Raw genomic sequence first — 24680 nt, 5'->3', positions numbered from 1 at the left:
AGTAGGATAAAATGGGGATTTCCAGTGGATAAAAGAATCAAGAAGGCCTTGTTAGGGAAGTGTGATGATAAAAACGAGATGCAAGACTCATTTTAAAGGTATTAAAAACATTTGAGAAAGAATTGGGAGAGAGATTTGGAGCAAAAAGGATAAGGAAAAAGTCATACTACATGTCAGTGTAATACAGGGATTAATTTAGTTTTTTTTAACTTGAAAGATTATTGGCAATTGTTTTTTAGTAGGTTTATAGAGAGGGACAACTACATTCATAAGGCTTGGCTGTCTTTTGGCCAGGTTTTTTATTGTGTTCATAAAGAACATTGTCTGCCCCCCATATATTTTCAAAGGCAGTACACAGCTGAGGTTTATTGTGTTTACAAGCATATGATGCTCTTAGGATGAAATCTTCATACATCTAGTCACTGAGACTAGTGTTTGTAATGGTATGAGCACCAGCTACTCTTCCTGGCTGCCACTTCATTGGAGAATTTCACTTCAGGGCACTGTATTTCTTCCACCTGTGCTTCAGGATGGTTGGCTCCTACCTTTTAAAGAGGAGAAAGCCCATATTCTTGCTGGAAACTAGAGAAGGTGGGTACGTGTGAAATTTCTAGGCACACTGGGCACTCAGAATGCACGATCAGATGGCTGATTCCAACAACAGCTCATCAAGACACAATGGAACCAAAACATGGACCTAGAATACATCAGAAACCATGCCAATTTCTTGCCCAGACTAATGCAAATGGTAATCAAGGCCACTGGAGAGAAGGCAAAAGTACTGAAATGTAAGTTTGATATTACCTGTGAAAATGTATGGGAAGGCAGACAAGTTTTTTTGTGGACACTGAAGAGCTTATGGAAAAGTACCATTAGACATCAAAAGTCTGAAATCTATCATAGGTCTAAGAACACTTTTAAAGCTCTGTTCTTTTGCAATAGAAAAGATATGTCAGTAACACTAGAAAGTTAGTGGGAATCAGCCTATCAGAGAATATGCAAGACATTGCAGAAGTAGAATATAGGTTCTAGTAAAGGTGGAGTTTTGCTTTGATAAGGCTAAAGGAGTTGATGGTCAGGACATCAAGAAATTTTAAACTGAGTAAGGCTTGAGAATATCATTAGGTAAGTAAGCATGAAATACCATGAACATTGGAATGCATTGGGCTTTCATAAGTGGATGGATTTATTTTTTTTTTTCCAAATTGCCTATCCCACCTTAGGAAGGTAGCATTAGCAGCAAATGAACAATGATATCATATGTACACAACCTTTCTCTGCCTTCTTTATAATATTTTGAAACCAGATGAATGAATAAGTTTAGTTTTATAAAGGAAATTAAGGCAGAGTTTAGGGTCTATACCATATGTTTACTGATTATTTTTAAGAAGTCACAAAGTCAGCATGTTTACTTGTTGCGCTGAAAAGTATTATTTTGTTTGTTTGTTGCCATGTTTTTACCTCTTTTATCTCAATTCATGCAGCTTGTTGCCCGATTCTCAGAAGATTTCCTGGCAGATGTTGATGAATATCTATGGCATGTAGAGACTGCAGTGGAAAGTGATGTTGGTCGTTGTGGACCTGTATCTACAATATACAATGCCACAACCTCAGCTGTATGTAAAGACATCATGTACCCATTCGTAAGTAGCTTTCGCATGGTGTTGTCACTTCTGTGTAAAGCTTTGTGTGAGTCTTACTGTTGTGATTACAGAAAGAGCTTAGTATTGTTCTGAATTCAAAAAATACAAATTTTGGCTAGAATTCAGCTGTGTATGACAACATAGATAAATCAGATTGAATTCACAAGGAGGATATCATACATCATTCATTACCCCAGAGTGAAAGATATAGATAAGAAACCATTCAGGGATGGAAGTCAAATGTGATTGTCCAAAATTTCTTAAACATTATGATGGTGAATACCATTACTCTATTGGTGTAGTATAATGTGAACAAAGCATTGATTTTTTTATTTTTAACAGAATGGCTTCTGGGCAAGTGTGGGTTGGGTCTTCTTCTTCTTCATACCAGCAATGGTTTTGGCTGTTCACCTGTCATCTCTCTACCGAAAAACAGAACCATACCCGGGGCCTCTCAATGAATCGTAAGTGTTTGTCAAATCGAAATTATTTCTGTATATGCATCCAAGGTTGGTTGTGCTGAGTTAAGATTTTGCAGCATCTATAGGCTAATGACATTTATTACTGTGCTAGTGTTTGATAATAAGTAAAACATACTAACCAGTGTTTATGCATCTCAATTAAGTGAATAACATCTTGACATTAACATTATGGTGATGTAGGTTGCAGATTTCGACTATTTTCATAAGATATAGGATTCCATCTGGAAATTCTTAGTCAGAAGCATATTTTTGTAACTAACTTTTTTTTTAAAGTAAATGGCTTAAGCATCACTGTTAGGTATGGACATTGATATCCTTTTGAAATAAAGTTTTATTTGGTTGCTGTTATGGCCTAACTAGAAGGATGTGATAATTATATTATTACCTTTTGATCTTGATATTTCCCACACAGGCCACAGGCACAGTGTTGGTGGTAAATAACATGGATAGATGTAGAATCTTACCCTTTTTCACACTAAAATTCAGAGTGAAGGAGATTGGTTGCCAAGTGTGGGGAGTTTATGTGGTTGCCAAATATAGGGAGGTTGTGGAAGGATTTGTTTCATTATAAATACTGAAGGTTGTATTCATAATTCATGCCCAGACACAGTATTATTTGTGAGTAACATGAATGTATGTAGAAATATCACGCTGTTCACTCTACATATAAATGTAAAGAGATTAAGTTTCTGGTATGTCAGGGGAGAATATTGGAGGTGTTTCTTTGGATGTATTGTTGGTCTTTCCAAACCATTTTATTGAATTCATCCATTACCCCAGGATTACTTAGAGTAAATTACGAGCTATTGTTACATAATTTCTTCCATGAGAGTGGGTTCACTGAGGACACCTCTCTTTCCTTTCATACATAATCCATTATTGATATTGTTCTGCAAGTCACTTAATGCTCACATTTCTCTTATTATTATTCTTCACTTCCCTCCCCAAATGATACATATAAGTGTTCTTCCTAATAGCTGAAGTCATTCAACAAATGCTTTCCCTTGTCTTTTCTTTTTCTGGTTCATAATTCTCTCTATATTTTAATTAAGGCCCAGCCTTGATGTGGACTTTTGTCTGTGATTGGAGCCTTCAAAAAAAAAGAAATTTTTTTGTTTTGTTACTGTGTACACATGATCGTATGGTTGGTGACCATCTGCATGTAGTGTTGGTTGTTGGGGTACTGAAGATAGCAAAATTTCTTCTCATGCTTTCTTATCTATGGATGAGACATTTATAGGCTGTTGATGGTATATTAAGTCTGCTGGATGTTTAAACAATGGTAGGAAAAGCTAGAACTTCAATTAATGTTGGCCATTGTTTCTTCGAGAACATCAGTTGATGTCAGCTATTGTTTATGGGTTAGAGAATCAGGGTCCTTCACCAGAAGGGAAAAGGATATCATATGTCTCATAACTATTGTGTGTCATTGTTTAAATAAAAGTTCCATGATAGCAATAGGCTATGTTAGAATTGAAATGCTTGGTATCTTATATCTAAATATCATAGTTATGATAGATTAAGTTTGAAATTTTGCAAAAAGTTGCGCTTAGTTAACTTTCTAGAATGCAGAAAATGAGTGCAGAGCTGAAAAATGTGTATGAATAATTCACGTGTTAAATTTCATAAAGAGGTTATGTCTTTTGACGTGGTGATTTGTTAAGTGATTCATTTGTACAGTTTTAAGGGAGTACATTTCCACAAGGCTGCCTCTATACATCTGTGTTGGAGAAGATTTTGCATGTACTGCTCATGTTTGTAATGTGGGAACAAGAAAAAATGAATCTCATCTCCTGCAAACTGATTGTTACAAAAGGTGCATAGAGACTATACATTTGATATACCCCATGCAATTGGGAATGAATTCTTGTACTTAACTCTGGGAGGATGCAAACACATACTCACACTTACACACACTTACACACACACACACACACACAAACACACACACACAATGGAAAAAGGTGAGAACAAAGGATGTAAGGGGAATGGGGGAGGAATGGGAGGTATTTAGGGAAGCAGTGATGGATTGTACAAAAGATGCTTGTGGCATGAGAAGTGTGGAAGGTGGGCAGATTAGGAAGGGTAGTGAGTGGTGGGATAAAGAAGCAAGATTATTAGTGAAAGAGAGGAGAGGTATTTGGACGATTTTTGCCGGGAAATAATGCAGATGAGTGGGAGATGTATAAAAGAAAGAGGGAGGAGGTCAAGAGAAAGGTGCAAGAGGTGAAAAAGAGGGCAAATGAGAGTTGGGGTGAGAGAGTATCATTAAATTTTAGGGAGAATAAAAAGATGTTTTGGAAGGAGGTAAATAAAGTGCGTAAGACAAGGGAACAAATGGGAACATCAGTGAAGGGGGCTAATGGGGAGTTGATAACAAGTAGTGGTGATGTGAGGAGATGGAGTGATTATTTTGAAGGTTTGTTGAATGTGTTTGATGATAGAGTGGCAGATATAGGGTGTCTTGGTTGAGGTGGTGTGCAAAGTGAGAGGGTTAGGGAGAATGCTTTGGTAAACAGAGAAGAGGTAGTAAAAGCTTTGCCGAAGATGAAAGCTGGCAAGGCAGCAGGTTTGGATGGTATTGCAGTGGAATTTATTAAAAAAGGGGTCGAGTGTATTGTTGACTGGTTGGTAAGATTATTTAGTGTATGTATGACTCTTGGTGAGGTGCCTAAGGATTGGCAGAATGCTTCCATAGTTCCATTGTACAAAGGCAAAGGGGATAAAAGTAAGTGCTCAACTTACAGAGGTATAAGTTTGTTGAGTATTCCTGGGAAATTATATTGGAGGGTAGTGATTGAGAGGGTGAAGGCATGTACAGAACATCAGATTGGGGAAGAGCAGTGTGGTTTTAGAAGTGGTAGAGGATGTGTAGATCAGGTGTTTACTTTGAAGAATGTATGTGAGAAATACTTAGAAAAGCAAATGGATTTGTATGTAGCATTTATGGATCTAGAGAAGACATATGATAGAGTTGATAGAGATGCTCTGTGGAAGGTATTAAGAATATATTGTGTGGGAGGCAAGTTGCCAGAGGCAGTAAAAAGTTTTTATCGAGGATGTAAGGCATGTGTACATGTAGGAAGAGAGAAAAGTGATTGGTTCTCAGTGAATGTTGGTTTGCGGCAGGGGTGCGTGATGTCTCCATGGTTGTTTAATTTGTTTATAGATGGGGTTGTTAGGGAGGTGAATGCAAGAGTTTTGGATATAGGGGCAAGTATGCAGTCTGTTGTGGATGAGAGAGCTTGGAAGTGAGTCAGTTGTTGTTCGCTGATGATACAGCGCTGGTGGCGGATTCGTGTGAGAAACTGCAGAAGCTGGTGAATGAGTTTGGTAAAGTATGTGAAAGAAGAAAGCTGAGAGTAATGTGAATAAGAGCAAGGTTATTAGGTACAGTAGGGTTGAGGGACAAGTCAGTTGGGAGGTAAGTTTGAATGGAGAAAAACTAGAGGAAGTGAAGTGTTTTAGATATCTGGGAGTGGATTTGGCAGCGGATGGAACCATGGAAGTTGAAGGGAATCATAGGGTGGGGGAGGGGGGCGAAAGTTCTGGGAGCGTTGAAGAATGTGTGGAAGTCAAGAACGTTATCTTGGAGAGCAAAAATGGGTATGTTTGAAGGAATAATGGTTCCAACAATGATATATGGTTGCGAGGCGTGGGCTATAGATAGAGTTGTGCGGAGGAGGGTGGAGGTGCTGGAAATGAGATGTTTGAGGACAATATGTGGTGTGAGGTGGTTTGATCGAGTAAGTTATGAAAGGGTGAGAGAGATGTGTGGTAATGAAAAGAGTGTGGTTGAGAGAGCAGAAGAGGGTGTTTTGAAATAGTTTGGTCACATGGAGAGAATGAGCGAGGAAAGATTGACAAAGAGGATATATGTGTCAGAGGTGGAGGGAACGAGAAGTGGAAGACCAAATTGGAGGTGGAAAGATGGATTGAAAAAGATTTTAAGTGATCGGGGCCAGAACATGCAGGAGGGTGAAAGGCATGCAAGGAATAGAGTGAATTGGAACGATGTGGTGTACCAGGGTTGACGTGCTGTCAATGGATTGAACCAGGGCATGTGAAGCGTGTGTTGTAAACCATGAAAAGTTTTGTGGGGAATGACACCTAGAGAGTGAGTGTGAACAAATGCAGCCTTTGTTGTCTTTTCCTAGCGCTACCTCGTGCGCATGCGGGGATTGTCATTTCATGTGTGGCGGGGTGGCGACGGGAATGAATAAGGGCAGACAGTATGAATTATATACATGTGTGTATATATGTATATGTCTGAGTGTGTATATATATGTATATGTTGAGATGTATAGGTATTTATATGTGCGTGTGTGGACTGTATGTATATACATGTGTATGTGGGTGGGTTGGGCCATTCTTTCGTCTGTTTCCTTGCGCTACCTCGCTATATATATTTATATTATCTCAGGGGACTGGGAGAAAGAATACTTTCCACATACTCCCTGCAGTGAGTATTTTTTTGTTTTTTGTGCACTGAACATGACAGGTAGAGACTAGGTGTGTGTACATGAGGCTCTTGATTTTTGCAGGTGTTACCCCACAGAAATAGGAGACATTTTTTTCCCAAAATAGGCTGTCCTACCTTAGTGGGCTCGCATCAGGAATAACAAACACTAGCATCATTTGTTCGCATCCATCACCTAGTTGTAATGTATAATGGATATGAAATGCCATACCTACCTGTATTTCCATTGTCAAAAACTAGATGTAACAGAAACTACAAGCCCCTAAAGTAGAACCTCAAAACAGTCACCAGCTGTCTAACAACTACAAACATTCAATCCTTGCACAATGAAACAAAAATACTTTCAAACTTGATCTTCCCTAAATATGCTAGTTACTCACTTCCTTGCAACAGCACTAGAACCCACCACCCACAGCACTTCAAAACAAACTACCACCCTCTAATTGAAAATAAGATGGCTACCACTACTTCATTCCAGCAGTCTACACTTGCAGATCCCCCACCCCAGACAAATATGACACTAACAGAACATATGTGCCTCATAATGACTCCTCAAGCAATAAGCAACTGCCCTCCCAACCTTCTTAAACAACATTCCATTAGAGATAAACCCATCTGAGCTTTTGCTTCCCAAGCATATACAGGTTACTCTTGTTCATCTTTGTTCTGGACAAAGCCCATCTTTCCATAATTACAATCACTGATTCATCATAACACAAGAGCCCTCATACCCAACGTGCAGCTACTTTACTGAAGACACTGTACACTTACACTTCAGTTTTCTTGTACTTATGCTTTCCCATAAAGACTTGTACACAACATCACCACACTTTCTGACCTGGGGATGCACTTGGTGGATGTGGTTGTAGTTTTCTTGGCCATTCGGAAGACCCATAGAAGGAATACCTGGGACAGGAAAGTAAAGGTGTGGGAAAATAGAAAATGGATTCTTTTTTTTTTTTTCATGTTTGACATTTCCTACATGAGTGAGGTAGTGTCAAGAACAGATGGCAGAGCCTTAGAGGGAAAATCCTTACCTGGCTCCTTGCTGTGTTCTTTCTTTTGGAAAGTTATATGGGAATGCAGGATTTCCAGCCATCCACTCATGCCCCTCTTAGTTGCCGTCTACAACACGCAGGGAAAATATGGGCACTATTCTTTCTCCCCTTGCTTCATGGATAAGAAAATATTAATTTATTATATAAACATTTATTTGCTCCTGGGATAAGAAAATGAAAATATGAAGATTAATTTCCTTCCCTTTAAACTGTTTCTAGGACTTGATTTTAAGTACAAATACCAGTACCAACATAGCATTTATATTTTTACTTATTACTCATATACAGTGTATACCCCTTATTGAACATTATAAACATGAGTATTAGTTGTACTCATTTTTATTTACATTTTTATGGATTATGATTTTAATTAGGCAGCAAAATTCCTATTTTGAATATAAAATTCCCCATATTTGTTAAAGCTGTGACACTAACAATTGGTTATATCATTAGTATTTGAAATATTAATGCTTAAAGATTTAATCAGCTCTAGTATATTACAATTTAAGAATTTTATGCTTGTTTCCAGTTTTCCATGATAGGTTGTAATTCTTTTGACTATTTAGTCATCGGTCAAATTAATGGTCTTTGTTGCAGAGATTGGCTGTAACTGGTTGAACAGGTACTGAAAAAGGATATAAAGTTATCAAAACAAATAAAATCATCTGATAGTAGACAGATGCCATCAGAGAGAGGCTAGCTTTCCAAGTGATACCTGTTTCTAACCATGATTAATTTTCCTTTGGGTCTATTTGTGTGTTTGTGTGTATATACCTCACCTTAACCCTCCCTCCTACCCCAGTATTCCCTTCTTTGGTGCTCCCTTAGTACTTAAAAAGCCAGCCACATCCACCAAACAGGACCACAGGTCAAAAAGTGTAGTGAAGTTTTGTGTGTGTTTTTGTGGGTTGAGGACATACAGGGAGTAAGTATCTTCAGTGTGAAAGTTGTATTTTGGGCAGGAGTGGATTTTTTTTTTTCTTTAGAAAGCATAGTGTTCATAACACATGAAAAAGCACACCTGCCTTGGGAGTGTAGTTTCTGATGTCCTCAGATGACTTCACTTCTTTGCATTAAGGTTTCGTATCAGAATTGTCACTTCAACCTATTTCTCCTGCATAGCATATTTGTTTTGTGACACAGTACAAAGTTCAAGAAATTTTTTTTATTTCATTAGAAAGTTTAAGATATCAAAACCCTTTTTTCATGGTTATTTATTGTTTTGCAGTTCGAATTTTTAGTTCTCCTTTTTTAGAAGACTTGATTAGGGAGTTACAGGCAATCTGGGTAACAAAGAATTCCAGTGTGTTAAGGACCAGTATATTTTTGAAATCCAAAGTCATTTGCATTGTAATAATTGTAACAGTAACATTTGGTATTCATAATTTAATAACACTTCATGCTTAAAGTAGCATTCCTTGTTTGTGGATTCCCCTTCAGACTGCTTGCTCATTTTCCCTATCCACACATAAACCCAGTTATTCCATTGCTGGATTAAGAAATAATAGCAAAAAGATGATGCAGAGGACATAGATCTGCCTAAATTTTGTTTTAAATTAGCTGTATGAAGGAGGTTCCACAAGAAGCCATGCTATGTAAAGGGGAAATGGCATGAAAGAAAAGTACTTTGAAGAGAGATGAAGTTTGGTGAATCTGTCTCTAATGTACTTTGAAACAAAATCATTATGATTTATGAAATAGCCCACAATAGAACATAACTTGGATCATCGCAGTAACTATTGAGAAAGATGCCTGCCCTCTTTTGTCATGTATTACAAGAGTATCAATACCAGGTACTTGCTGAGTATGACTTAAAAAGTTTAAAGTGAAATTGCTGTGCTCATCTTTCTAATTGTTCTTTCATGTCATGAATAAGTTGATTTAATGATATCTTTGGCAGCTAATATTAACTATCATGTGTGTAATTTTTAATGTTATGATTTAGTACTTTTATAACAAATTAATATCAAGATATTTACTTGACAGCGAATACTTGTATGATGCATATGATGAGAGGAACAGCTTTCCTATGTCCAAGTGAGTATGTCAGAGTACAGATAGGAATTAATCTATGTTGTCTGGTGGGTGTATTAATGTCTCCCCTTTAAGATGTAGGTATAACCTCTTAGCGCACAGTCTCAACACTGTATATGCTCTGTTCATGTACTTATGTAGGTAATCTGGTATATGTAATAATTTTTGTAGTATAGTAACTTCAGACAGTCCGGTGAAGTTCATCATGTAAGCATCGTACAGTAGACTTACACAAAAATGCTTTCTTTTATCTTGAATTGACTGACAAGTATCAATTTATTTTATATCAAATGCCATGGTTTTATATAAACTGTATGTATTTCTTGGTCTGAACCAACACACAGATGATATATTTTCACTACATAAAGTTCCTGATGATCGAGGTGCTCTAAACGTTTTGAAAGTCATAGATATTCCAGTACACTGATGCTATTTATGATGATTTAGGCTCTGACAAATATTAAGTAACAATGACCGTAAAACAGTTGAAAATGATAGGTTTAATGATTAACAGCTGAGAAAATTCTGACATCATTAAAAGCAAACATGTTTAGAGGCAGCTTTGTTGATATTGTGTTGATGAGGCAGTAAAGCTCCTATTGTCATAAGCTGAAAGTGGAGACATGGTTAGTGGAGTTCATATATTACAGTGGCTGAATCTACTGTAAAGTGGTTACGGGTGAAAATTACCTTTTTTTATTATTTTTTTTAGTGTGTATGTTTTTAGTTGGCATGAGGTGAATGCTCTTGTTAATAGGGTATAAACTCTTTCACCAGCCAAGAGTCCATGTATGACGCTTATGCTGAGAGGGACAACATCCCCCTCACCACGTAAGTAATGTGGTGTGTGTGATGCATGTTGCCACTGATGCGTTTATGCTAATAACCCCTTTAACAAATCATCCCTCCCCTACCCAGCCTAATCTAATGCTGCCTCTTCTAATGCTCCTGAATTGAATGCCCCTTTACCCCTTCATTTGCTTACCATGAAGATAATTCCTTGCAGATATTACACATATGATAGAATCGTAAAAGAGCAGTTTGATTTGATGTAGTCTTGTTCACATGCTGAGCTATTGTGCTCTGGGGTCACTGTTGTTCTAAGGATGTTATCAATGCTAGAAAACATAATTGGAGGTATTTATCTATAATGGTGTAGTTTTGGAGAAGTATCTGGCTCCTATTATTGTGTAAGCTCAAAACAGACCTTGAATATTTAAGAATCTCGGATAACATTACTGTTCCATTGTGCATTTTGAACTAGAGGCAATTTACATCATCTTGTACAGTAAATTAGTTTGTTATTGTTTTTGTGATTACCTCAAAATGTACCAGCTTAATGGGCTGTCTTTTGTAATTATTTTTTTCTCTTCAATTATCATAAAGTAAAACGGTGGAAAGACGTCCCATACTGGTCAGGTGATTATTTGCTTTTATTGTTGTTATGAGTAATGCCTATATTATAGTAGACGTTAGAGTTCATTTGTAATCCTTAATGTAGGTGTATTTTAAGGTTTTGCACCCATTGCTTTGATTGGAAGTATATGACACATGCAGAGCTTGTGAAAATTTTTATCATAAGTGTTTGAGTTCATTTTGCTTGCATTGATTTAACGCATGGTGTTTTATAGAATTAAGCTATATAAATGATGAATTTATATATTGTGACTCATATCTTTTTAATCAAGTGGTACATAGGACTGGATAATCTTTCTGTATATTTGCTAATGTCTGTGATTCTGCATAAAGTTGTTTTGACTGAAGGAGTGAGTATTTATTTAGTACTTAAAAGCATTGATATTCCCAAGCAGTGCTTACGACAAGAAGCAGCGACGGCGTTCCCGTGACCATGAAGGTTATGTGAGCAGTAGCTATACAGCTGATCAGCCATACAGTGGTTCACGAGCTTCTCCACCACATACAGAATATATCAACACTTCTGAGTAAGTTTCCTGTACCTTATAGTTTGAAATGCATTGACTTTAGTGATCTTCAGCAATTATTAGTGCTTTGATACAGCTATTTTCCTGCTTAGATAGGCAAATGTGCTGTATGAAAGCACCATCAGTGGATGAAAATCACTAATCATGTGTGAATTTGCTATATCAATTTCTGCTATGCACTTTTAAGACATGCCTTTGGTTTTTAGCCCAAGGTGAGAATTGCCTTTTTCATTTAGTCCCTTTCAGGCATTTTAGTTTTATTTTCTCCAAATAAGGCTCAGGCTTTGCACTTTGGCTACAGTTTTCTTCTCAAGGCTACATTCTGATTATTAAGCATTTCATTATAACAGGACATTATGAACATCAGGCCTGAGTTATTCAGTGTATGGATGTAAATGTTGCTTGAGGTATGATCTAGGTAACAGTGAAGTGTGTTCTAGGTAACACTGTAAAGTGATTCAGCACCATTTGCTTATCTGATTGTGACAGGATGTTTGGTAAGCAAAAAGCTGCACCTGAGAGCCATATTCAGTAGATGTATTTAACCATGTGATACAGTCATAAAGCAATACTTTTTTCTCTTGGATATATACACAGAAGTACATCCATATACTCAGTAAATGCAAATAAAGCATGAGCATGGAACCTTAAAATGTTTTAATTGCATTAGTGAGTAGTATGACTAGAAGTGTTAATTGGCTTGAGTATGTCTCTTGAATATGGATCAAGCTATTTTCACTTTTATTTTGACAAGCAAGTTAATGTTGAATGATGATGATTCAGATCATGATTAGTTCACTGACCTACCACAATGTATAGCTAAGAGACCACTGAAATTAATGACTGTGTTTGATTAGGGAACACAGTGGGTTCAGAGTTAACCATCACAGTTGCACCTTGTTACTCATACAATAGATAAAAACAACTAACTTACACAAGAATAACTAACACCTGTCTCTACGTAATTGTGTATATGAGTATAGGTAAGTTGGCCAGAATACTTCAATAAAGACCTCACTGATGATACAGCATTTACAAAATCTTCTTTTATTTATTAGAAAGGGTTAAGTACTGTTAGATCAGAAATTTATCTTGGAGTAGCCTTTAATTTGATTTTTTTGAATTGCAAAACCCCTGAAAGGATTTTGGCCACGTGTAATCATTTCTGCAAAGCATGGTACAGGAAGAGGGTTATATTAACAAGGTGTAACTGTAGCAGTAGTAGTAGTTGAGTGTAGGTATGGTTGTGTCAGTTTGCCTATCCGTGTGTGCACACAGCTGGGCAGACTACCCTCCAAGCGGCGGGCCCCCACGTTACACCAGTCAGCCCAGCCTATCCCCAGAGTACGAGAGACCGCCTCCGTATTATTACCCCGGGCCTGGGTAAGTAGATGCTGCACTGCACACCTTGTGTGGCTGTTGGTTTGTTTGTTTGGCTGTTTTTAGTAGTAAGTGTTTTTTTATTTTATTTTGTTTTATTCATAGATTGTGTAATTGGAATCTGTTATGAATTTGCAAGGATTTTCTTTCCTTTTGGCTGCTCATGATTTTTAATAGTTATCATGCTGTTCGACAACAAGAATGATGGTATCTTTAGGATGTTTTTATTTCTAACAGTAATATCCTTCCTTTCATCTGAGTATTTGATTAAGCCCACAAGGAGCATTTCTTGAATACATTATTATATGGTCTAAGTTGGTGTATGGGGCATCAAACAGTTGCTATGAGGTTTATCTGATTTGACTAGGAGTTTTATGGCTTTGAAATATCCTTATTTTTCATTTGTGATAATATTATTTATAAACATTTATGCTGTCAACTGCTTTATGCTGCCACATGACTGCCATAGACAGGATTTTGATATATACAGTTATCTGAGGCATGGATGTCATACCCCTTAGAAACTTTATGTTAGAGATGCACTAGTTAGTTAAATTGAACTGCTTGGAGAGATTCATTTTAAGGGACAGTCAGAAGTAAACTGTATATGGGTTCAGATTGATTTTGTTTTCAGTGATACAAGCTCTGACACTTATCAACAGGTGTACAACTTCAGTTATTTAGCATGGTAACCACTTATTGAATATCAGAGAATGACTTCATTGAGTTTGGGTTTCTGTTCACAAAGAGTGAGAGGCATGCAAGAAATATAGTGAAGGGTTTCTGTTCACAAAGAGTGAGAGGTATGCAAGAAATATAGTGAATTAGAATGATGTGGTGTACCAGGGTCAACACGCTGTCAATGGACTGAACTAGGGCATGTGAAGCATCTGGGGTAAACCATAGAAAGGTCTGTGGGGCCTGGATGTGGATAGGGAGCTGTGGCTTCGGTGCATTACACGTGGCAGCTAGAGACTGAGTGTGAACGAATGTGGCCTTTTTTGTCTGTATTCCTGGCACTTCCTTGCTGAAGCAGGGGATAGCAATGCTGTTTTCCTGTGGGGCGGGGTAGCGACAAGAATGGATGAAGGCAAGTTAGTATGAATATGTACATGTATATGTATGTAGTGTCTGCATATGTGTATGTATATGTATGTATATGTCGATATGTGTGTATGTGGGCATTTATGTATATATATGTGTATATGAGTGGATGGGCCATCTTCACCTATTTCCTGACACTACCTCGCTGACACGGGAAACGGCAATTATGTAATAAATGATATATATATATTGAGAGAGAGAAAGAGAGAGCTTGTGGATTCGGTGCATTACACATGACAGCTAGAGTCTGAGTGTGGATGAATGTGGCCTTTGTTGTCCTTTCCTAGCGCTACCTCGTGCACATGTTGTGGGAGAAGGAGTGTCATTTCATGTGTGGCAGGGTGGCGGCAAGAATGGATGAAGGCAGCATGTATGCATATGTGCATGTGTATGTATATGTATGTATACGTTGAAATGTATAGGTATGTATATGTGCGTGTGTGGGCATTTATGTATATACATGTGTATGTGGGTGGGTTGGGCCATTGTTTTGTCTGTTTCCTTGCGCTACCTTGGAAATGCGGGAGACAGCGACAAAGTATAATAAAAAAAGAATAATTATATATAGAGCCTTGAAGAATGTGTGGAAGGCATGTGTACATGTAGGAAGAGAGGAAAGTGATTGGTTCTCAGTGAATGTAGGTTTGTGGCAGGGGTGTGTGATGTCTCCATGGTTGTTTAATTTGTTTATGGATGGGGTTGTTAGGGAGGTGAATGCAAGAATTTTGGAAAGAGGGGCAAGTATGAAGTCTGTTGGGGATGAGAGAGCTTGGGAAGTGAGTCAGTTGTTGTTCGCTGATGATACAGCTCTGGTGGCTGATTCATGTGAGAAACTGCAGAAGCTGGTGACTGAGTTTGGTAAAGTGTGTGAAAGAAGAAAGTTAAGAGTAAATGTGAATAAGAGCAAGGTTATTAGGTACAGTAGGGTTGAGGGTCAAGTCAATTGGGAGGTGAGTTTGAATCGAGAAAAACTGGAGGAAGTGAAGTGTTTTAGATATCTGGGAGTGGATCTGGCAGCGGATGGAACCATGGAAGTGGAAGTGGATCATAGGGTGGGGGAGGGGGCAAAAATTCTGGGAGCCTTGAAGAATGTGTGGAAGTCGAGAACATTATCTCGGAAAGCAAAAATGGGTATGTTTGAAGGAATAGTGGTTCCAACATTGTTGTATGGTTGCGAGGCGTGGGCTATGGATAGAGTTGTGCGCAGGAGGATGGATGTGCTGGAAATGAGATGTTTGAGGACAATGTGTGGTGTGAGGTGGTTTGATCGAGTAAGTAACGTAAGGGTAAGAGAGATGTGTGGAAATAAAAAGAGCGTGGTTGAGAGAGCAGAAGAGGGTGTTTTGAAATGGTTCGGGCACATGGAGAGAATGAGTGAGGAAAGATTGACCAAGAGAATATATGTGTCGGAGGTGGAGGGAACGAGGAGAAGAGGGAGACCAAATTGGAGGTGGAAAGATGGAGTGAAAAAGATTTTGTGTGATCGGGGCCTGAACATGCAGGAGGGTGAAAGGAGGGCAAGGAATAGAGTGAATTGGAGCGATGTGGTATACCGGGGTTGACGTGCTGTCAGTGGATTGAATCAGGGCATGTGAAGCGTCTGGGGTAAACCATGGAAAGCTGTGTAGGTATGTATATTTGCGTGTGTGGACGTATGTATATACATGTGTATGGGGGTGGGTTGGGCCATTTCTTTCGTCTGTTTCCTTGCGCTACCTCGCAAACGCGGGAGACAGCGACAAAGCAAAAAAAAAAAAAAAAAAAAAAAGCATTTCAACGTATTCATACATATATATACACAGACATATACGTATACACACATGTACATATTCATACGTGCTGCCTTCATCCATTCCTGCTGCCACCCCGGCACACATGAAATGTATAATTTTCCTCCAATAGTAACTGTAACCTTTACAGAAACTACTTATTGTAGTAGGTCCCTGAAAGGTTACTGATAAGTATGTGTCTGTGTGTGCATGCACATGTTTTGTATACTAATGTTTATGTATATATCTATTTATGTACATATATAGACCAACAGAAAGTGACTTGACTTATTGACATTTGTATTATAATTGACCCGTTTGATAGGATCCATAATGTATTTTCTTGTTTATTGCAGTTTTTATTAAACGTTTACAGTTTATTATCGAGTGCTTTATCTCATTTATGATTTACTGCATTAACATTATTTCCTTTTCTTGGTTTCTATGTATTGATTAACAAAGAAATTGTATATTATTAACCAAAAAGGTTTCCTCATAATTAAAGAAGGAAAAAAATTTATCTTTTTCATTGAATGATAGAAGCTTTTAAATTGTAGAATGCAAACTAACATATTCTTGTGGGAAGCTTTTAGTGAAAATACTACAAATGCACACAATAAACAAGAAACAATAAGAAAGGATTAATATTGCTTTGAGCACATGCTTTCTCACAGGAATCAGTCTCTTCATAATGGTTTTCTTGCTCAAAAATGCAGTACACCAACTGGTGAAAATAATCATGGCAAGAAGTATCAACGTAGATTACGAGGGGACCACATGAATGAAAACACATAGGGATTTCAGGGCAAATGGAATACTACTGGAAAGAAGGCATTCTAGATACAAGGGTAGCCTGAAAGGTGCTCCACCCAACAAATGCAGTTTAGAACTGCATGTCTTAAGTGATAAAAAGGGATTATGTTGATGTAGCTTTTTCTCATAGCAAATTACCTTCCCGACTTTAGCAAGGTAGCATCAGGAAGAAACAAATGGTGGCCTCATTTCCACTCATATAGTCTCTAGTTGTAATGTATTATATACCAAAACCAGAGCCTGCTATCCAGAGCTAAGCCTTCTTTTTTCAAATACATCCAATATGGTAATTTCAGGCATGTCTTAATTATTTATATTTTAGTATATTTTTCTTGTACCACCTTGCTAAAACAGACAGCATTATTAACAGATATCAGTAAGGGATTAACTTAAATTCACCAAATCTGAAAATCTTTTATCTTGATTAATGTTTCCAGACTGCTTTTAAAGGGGGTGCAACTTTGTGTAAAGCATATTGATGAGTTTTTTGAGCTGATTCCTGTGATTTAATAATCAGTAGAGTTAAAGGTGAAGGTCAGATTACTGGGTTGCTTCATGGTTGCCACATTCTTGAGGCGGGCTGGATATGTTGAATATTGCAGGCCGCACTATTATGGGGGACCTCCCCCTGGGACGGGGCCAGCTGCCGGGGGGATGCAGGTGCACCCGCCTCCTCCAGGCAACCCCCCGGCTGGGCCTCAAGGCCCCACAAACTTCCTTCATGGCCCTACCCCTTGGAACCCACAACAGCGCACCATCAATCTTGGCGGTTGGAAGATCTCACCGGCCTACTCTCGGGACGAATATGATGCATAGTGGCCAAGCATCCAGCCGGCCCTCTGCACTTTACTGTACGACACTCTTCTTGTCTTCTAATCTCAACATTTACTGTAGCTTTATCACAGTTATGCTCATGGCTGCTGTATAGATTTCTTGTAATTATTTTATGAAAAAGTTGTCTGTTATACAGATTGAAGATATCCTTTAGTAGCTTTCTTATTTCCTAATTAACCACAATGATTTATCTTTGTATGGGATATGCTTACAACTTGTTTGGCTTGCCTTCAATTTTGCATGTCATTTGATAACAAAGCTTTCATAGTATCATAGATTCAGCACCCCATATAGCTTTTGTATGCAGATATAATTTATTAACTGGGAAGCACACTTTTTCATCATCATGACATGTGACATGTATAAAATCTGTACAGTACATTACCTCATTGCCTCTGACTATTCATGAACTGACTCCTGACTTGTTTAATTGACCACCAGAGCAAGACTGACCGCACTAACCAGCCGCACTAGTCGACTAAACCTCGACAGGTAACTTTAACATTTGTTGTACAAAACATTTACCCTGAGAAGTATGCTGTTTGTTCTGTAGTCATGTGTGAGCAGGTCTGTTATTTTCAATGATTAGTAAAAAATTCCTTTGGTAAATTTCCTCTACAACCTTAATGTTAGGTGTGTTGAAGATCTGCTTGCAGCATGTGATGCTGCATTGGAGCGGTATTGTTATAGTAACAGATTATCATGACTCAAGGCTGTCTTTCTTTTTCTTTCTCTGTCTCTGTCTTTTCCACAAACATGGTTCCATAAGTGAAGGTTTCAATTAGAGTCAAATCATGGGGAAATACAGCCTTGGCTTATGAACACGTATTTGTTCTTAGTTACTGTAAACTGATGGGATTGTTCTGATCAAGTTCACTTGTACTGTCAATTTTAAGTAGTCTTTTTTTTTTTTTTTTTTTTTTTTTTTACAAATTTTGCCCTTCATATGATTACAGTTATGTTCTTTTGAAATAATTTTCTTTGAAAATAATTTTGATATAAAGGTTTTGAAGTATTTGAATTTTTTGACTGCTGAAACTAGTTAAAGTAGGGTATTATACATGAAGATAATTTAATGATCAGTGAAATATGAATTATTATTTTATTTTCCAGTGACGCATAGAAGATACCAAGAAAAATCCTATGGTTCATGATGTACCAAAGTGTATTGATAGTTGGCCTTGAAACAAGACCATGCTTTACATCCCCCCATCAAATCCTCTCAAGAAGAAGGTACTTGAGCAAATTGGAAGCATCTCTTTTTTTTTCTTTTTTTCTTTTGTCAAATGTTTTTTGGTACAGAAGTTAATTTGTATCCATGATGCTTTGTTCTAAGAACTAAGAACATTCCATACAGTCATATAAGGTTTTCTTTATTTTTATTTTTTTCTTACAGATTTTAAGAAGGAATGAAAGCAAAGTTACAAAAAATCTTTATTAGAACTTTTGGTGATACTGGTTGTTGTTTACATTTATAGATGTAATAAGCAAGTAGCTGGACTTATAATCAGAGAATTTCATATCTGTTAATCAGCTGTGAATAACTGTATTCAAACTGCCAATTTCTGTCTCCCTGTTAAGTGTTTGTAGATTTTCAATGCTTAAACTGTAGTTGCACATAGAAACAATAATTCAAAGAATAGTGCAGAATAGAAATTAGCGTTTTGAAATGGGTTGGAGAAACTCTCAGAATGCAGTTATAGGATAAAGCTCTTATGAGATAGGACTGTATAAAGAATATTGATACTAGATTTTTGTGATTCTGCAGTGTTGTTTTGAATGAGATATTGCTTTAACCTCACGTTCATTGAAAGAAGAAGTTGCTTGATGTTAGTCAGTGAACTACTGGCAGTATAAATATGTGGTATTCAGCCATTTCTTCATAATAACGTTACCTCTTTAGGTATCATTTAAGATGCCCCCGGGTGTCCACATGGGAGGGAATCTCAGGATCAGAATCTGAAAACACCATTCGAGTGATGTCTTCATATTGACTATTGCTGTATACTCTGGTAATAGCCTGACATTTACCTCCCACAAGCTAGGGATTGCTGTCATAATCATTATGTCCATAGTAAAGTAAATATCGAGGCTTTGTGTATATCCTCTAGTGGTGTTGAAGTTTCTAGTCTTTTGTAGACATTTTCATCACGTGTGGATACAGAAAGGTGTTTATTCAGAAGTCCTGGGTGAAGATTGTGATAAAGTCATCAGTTTTGAGTTTTATTTATTATGAGGAAACTAATTTCCTATAAAGAGTAGCTGTAAGGTGAGTCATAGTTTGTCTTGTAAAGTTCATTACTGCTGGTCTTGTCACAATTGCTTTTAGTGATTGTATCCAGAATTAAGTAATACTAGATATCATGATCATAAGTGTCAAATGCTGCTGTTTATGGAAGGCACATCCTTTACTTAGTTTAGTAAGTGATATTTGATACTCAATGTATGTTAGGCACAGATAAAACCCTCCAGTTAGATCTGACAGCAGATGTAAAATAAAAACCTTGTTATTCCCAGCCACAATGTTATGAAAAACTTTGCTCACATTTTTCATTCCTATCTTACTTTGGAATATAATGAAAGACCTTGTAATTTTTACAGTTTTCAGCAATATGACACACGGCGACGGGATTAACTAGGTTTACTCACAACAATCCCTTTTGTCTGTTGTAACTGTTGAAACTGCTTCACCATATACAGGAAACCTGAAGACATCAGTATGTGTATAGGCCTCAAGGATTCTACCGTAATCCAACATGCACCCTCGTGTTCTTACAAGATGATAGGCTTTAGTCTGGAAATGCATTCAAGTCCAGTGATGCACGTTGGAGTAAATTTTGTTTCAAATAGGAGTTGCATGTTTTGGCTTTGCAGCTCTGGAAATGGTATATCCAGTTAAAGTGATGGCTGACACTTTAATCAAGAAGGATAATGCTACAAGTGAAATTGTTATTTACCGGGAAAGCAAGAACTAGGAATTTGGCTTCAGTGAGTTTCTGAACCTGAGAGGATCATCAGACAATAGCCCATTTTCTTGTAGAATTGTGACCATTGATATTGCAGCATTTCCAAGCATCACAGAAAAAGAATGAGAGAATAGAGTGCCAGTAATATTTTTATTAGGTCAAGTATTGATAAGACTACTCTCTTATATTGCTTGTGTAGAAGGGTATTTCTTATGAAACACTTACCTTTGCTTCTTTTGCTGGACACAGTGAGTAATTTTAGGATCTTGAAGGGATTTTCCACTAACGTGGTTAATATTCCTTAATCATTTTTATCAAATCTAAGTTTGTTTCTCATGTAAAAAGTATCCTCCAAAATTATAAGATATTGTACATAGATATAAGAATGGCAGTTTATTGCCAGACAAGCAATTTAGTTCACTGTTTGTAGTGTCAACAGCAGCCAAGTGGTACTTTTATTGAAGTAAAGACATTTAAGTCGATTAACTTGGAATTTTGTGATAATACTAGTTCCAGTGTGAGGGTCTAATTATATAAGTGCACTACAGTATGTCATGTTACCTTGAGTACTCATGGAGAGCCATTTCATATAAATTTTAGTCTGAAAGTAAGAATGTGATCAGTAAATCGCTTTATTTAATTTTACCACGTAGTTTAGACCCAAATGTTAGACTGAAGCATGTTTATACTTGAATCATTGTTTAAATCTTTGTCTAAAGATTAGAAAAAGTGAATTTTTTTTCTTAATGAGTAATATCCTATTACATAGCTGCCCAATACTTGATTGGATTCATAAAAGAGGTGTGCTTGCCTCAGACATGTGGTCATGTGAGTACCAGACTTGCTGCAACTCACTCTGAAACCTTTCAGTATATGCTGCTTACAGCTACTGTGAATGGATGTGAATTGTGTAATCATGTAGCTCTTTAAATGCCATACAAATATATTTGCTCATTAAGTTTAGCTATTTATGTAGATACCTAGTATTTGATATTGTTCAGATTTTTTTATTCACTTTTAGAGAGGTACAAGAGCCAGCCTCCCAATGCAGGAAATTTAGATCTTCACATAACTAATTCTTACAAAATAGGTGTGTTTGAGCAGTGAAAAGATTTCATCCTAAAATTTTCAGCAATAGACCAAGTGATCATCTGTCATTTACCAGTAAACTGTATATTCATGCCAAAATGTTTTACATTATATAATAAAAGAGAAATCCATTGTTGTTTTCAAGTGTTAATGAATGTATGTGTATATATATTATATATATATATATATATAGATCAGGTGTGAGAATGAGTGTTGGTCTCATGTACTTTAACAAGTACCTATGTCCCGTGTGATTTTTATATTATTCTGCAGTTTTCCTTGTCAGGTCTGAATAATACATGAACCATTTTGTATAATATTTTGTTTCTACTATCCTAATTCCACTTTTTTGTCTTTTATATCATGGTAATCTTTGAATTATATGATATATGTCTTTAATGGAGAGAATGAGTGAGGAAAGATTGACAAAGAGGATATATGTGTCAGAGGTGAAGGGATCGAGAAGTGGGAGATCAAATTGGAGGTGGAATGATGGAGTGAAAAAGGTATTGATCAATTGGGGCCTGAACATACAGGAGGATGAAAGGCGTGCAAGGATTAGAGTGAATTAGAACGATGTGGTATACTGGGGTCGACGTGCCATCAATGGATTGAACCGGGGCATGTGAAGCATCTGGGGTAAACCATGGAAAGTTTTGTGGGGCCTGGATGTGGAAAGGGAGCTGTGGTTTCGGTGCATCATACATGACAGCCAGAGACTGAGTGTGAACGAATGTGGCCTTTGTTGCCTTTTCCTAGCACTACCTTGTGCGCATGTGGGGGGAGGGAGTTGTAATTTCATGTGTAGCGGGGTAGCAACGGGAATGAATAAAGGCAGCAAGTATGAATTATGTTTTTTTTCATACTATTCGCCATTTCCCGTATTAGCGAGGTACCGTTAAGAACAGAGGACTGAGCCTTTGAGGGAATATCCTCACTTTGTCTCCTCCTCTGTTCCCTCATTAGGAAAACCAAAAAACGAGAGGGGAGGATTTCCAGACCCCAGCTCCCTTCCCTTTTAGTCGCCTTCTACGACACACAGGGAATACGTGGGAAGTATTCTTTCTCCCATATCCCCAGGGATGTACATGTGTATATATGTATATGTCTGTGTATGTATATTTATGTATATTGAAATGTATAGGTATGTATATGTGCGCATGTGGATGTGTATGTACATACATGCGTATGTGGGTGGGTTGGGCCATTCTTTCGTCTGTTTCCTTGCGCTACCTCGCTAACACGGGAGACAGTGACAAAGTATAATAAAAAAATAAAGAAATAATGTCTTTGATAAGTATGTAGACGATACTGAAAGCAGAAAGAGAAAGATGGTTGTAAATGAGAGGAAGGAATTAAAACTAACAAACAGATGGCCTAAGGATGAGAGCTTTAATATTATTTTTATTAGTAGTAGTAGTATGTGGGAGCTGTGGTTTCGGTGCATTATTACATGACAGCTAGAGACAGTGTGAACGAATGGGGCCTTTGGTGTCTTTCCTAACGCTACCTCGCACACATGAGGGGGGAGGGGGTTGTTATTCCATGTGTGGCGGGGTGGCGATGGGAACAAATAAAGGCAGACAGTATGAATTATGTACATGTGTGTATATGTATATGTCTGTGTGTGTATATATATGTGTACATTGAGATGTATAGGTATGTATATTTGCGTGTGTGGACGTGTATGTATATACATGTGTATGTGGGCGGGTTGGGCCATTCTTTCGTCTGTTTCCTTGCGCTACCTCGCTAACGCGGGAGACAGCGACAAAGCAAAATAGATAAAATAAATAAATAGTGGTAGTATAGGGAACAGGTAACACACAAAGAGTAGGTGAAAAAGAATGGTCTTCTTGAAGGAGTGCTAAATATGTTAAGTGACAGAGAGGCAGATGTAGTGTATTTGGAACAAAGTGGGATACAGACACAAAAATTTGTTTCAAAACCCATGTTTTTCAACATGAGGCAATCACTCTGGTGAGTAATCTGCAGAGCGGCAGCATCCACCATGGCAGGCAATCTGACATGAGGGTATAATATGATAATGATATAGCCCAAATTCTTACACTGTAATATTGCATATAACCTTCTCAGACCCCCTAAAACTATTAGTGGAGAGCATCCACAAGCTTTTTGCTAGAAAAAAGCAGGTAAAGCAGTAGCTTGTAGGTAAAGTCAGATATTTTGAAGCACTTTGATGCTGATCAATATGGAGTTGATATAGCCCGATTTCTTAGCCTGCTCATTATGTCATTGAAAATAATTTGCGAAATTGTAGATAAAGTGAGACACCATGCTCCATTTCCTGTGTTAGCAAGTTAGTACCAAGAACAGACGAAGAAAGGCCACATCTGCTCATATCTACTCTCTGCCTGTAATGTGTAATGCACAGAAACCACAGCTCTATTTACAACCAGGCCCTACAGACCTTTACAGATTTACCCGGGATGCTTCACATGCCATGGGTCAGTCCTTTGACAGTATGTCGACTCAAGTATACCACGTCGGTCCAAATCTCTCTTTTCCTTGCACACTTTTCACTCTCCTGCATAGTCAGGCCCAGATCGCTCAAAATCTTTTTCACTCCATCCTTCCATATCCAATTTGTCTCCTTGCTTTCTTTGTTCCCACCATTTCAGACTCATATATCCTCCTTGTCAAATTTTTCTCAACTCATTCTCTCCATATGCCCAAACCATTTCAGCATACCTCTTCAGCTCTCTAAACTGTTTTTATTACCACACCTCTCTCTTACTGTTTCATTACTTGATCAAACCACCTCACATCACATATTGTCCTCAAATATTTTTTTTTCCAATTTTTCCATTCTCCTCTGCACAGCCTTATTTATTGCCCATTTCTCACTTCCATATAATATTGTTGGGACTACTATGGTTTCAAACATATCCATTTTTGCCCTCCCATGTAGCATTCTATCTCTCCTTACATTCCTTGGCACTCCCAGAATCTTCACCTCCTCACTCTCCCTATGGCTCACTTCCAATTTTTTAGTGGTCTGCATCAGCAACTATCTCTATCCTTTCAACTTTGTAATCATTCTACCACCAATCAGCCAAGAGAA

The 24680-nt window shown here is 37.6% G+C and overlaps 1 protein-coding gene across 26 annotated transcripts in view; it reads left to right on the top strand.

The window, feature by feature from the left end:
* Positions 1–21912, top strand: part of LOC139757814 (prominin-1-A-like) — a 232719-nt gene extending 210807 nt beyond the window's left edge. For 6 of the 26 annotated variants that reach the window (XM_071678660.1, XM_071678653.1, XM_071678658.1 and 3 more), the window contains 9 exons: positions 1485–1643; positions 1986–2107; positions 9650–9700; positions 10475–10528; positions 11084–11116; positions 11506–11640; positions 12919–13023; positions 17309–17557; positions 18654–21912. In XM_071678660.1, the coding sequence (XP_071534761.1) occupies positions 1485–1643; positions 1986–2107; positions 9650–9700; positions 10475–10528; positions 11084–11116; positions 11506–11640; positions 12919–13023; positions 17309–17522 (873 nt within the window). In that variant the 3' untranslated portion in view covers positions 17523–17557; positions 18654–21912. Of the gene's footprint in view, positions 1–1484; positions 1644–1985; positions 2108–9649; positions 9701–10474; positions 10529–11083; positions 11117–11505; positions 11641–12918; positions 13024–17308; positions 17558–17981; positions 18033–18653 lie in introns of all 26 variants that reach the window. The other 20 variants (XM_071678676.1, XM_071678674.1, XR_011714708.1 and 17 more) reach the window with 19 other exon arrangements.
* Positions 21913–24680: the final 2768 nt, after the last annotated feature.

This window comes from Panulirus ornatus, chromosome 28 (genome assembly GCF_036320965.1).
Source record: "Panulirus ornatus isolate Po-2019 chromosome 28, ASM3632096v1, whole genome shotgun sequence".
In the NCBI taxonomy this organism is placed as follows: domain Eukaryota; kingdom Metazoa; phylum Arthropoda; class Malacostraca; order Decapoda; family Palinuridae; genus Panulirus; species Panulirus ornatus.
This window is presented reverse-complemented; position numbering and strand designations above follow the sequence as displayed.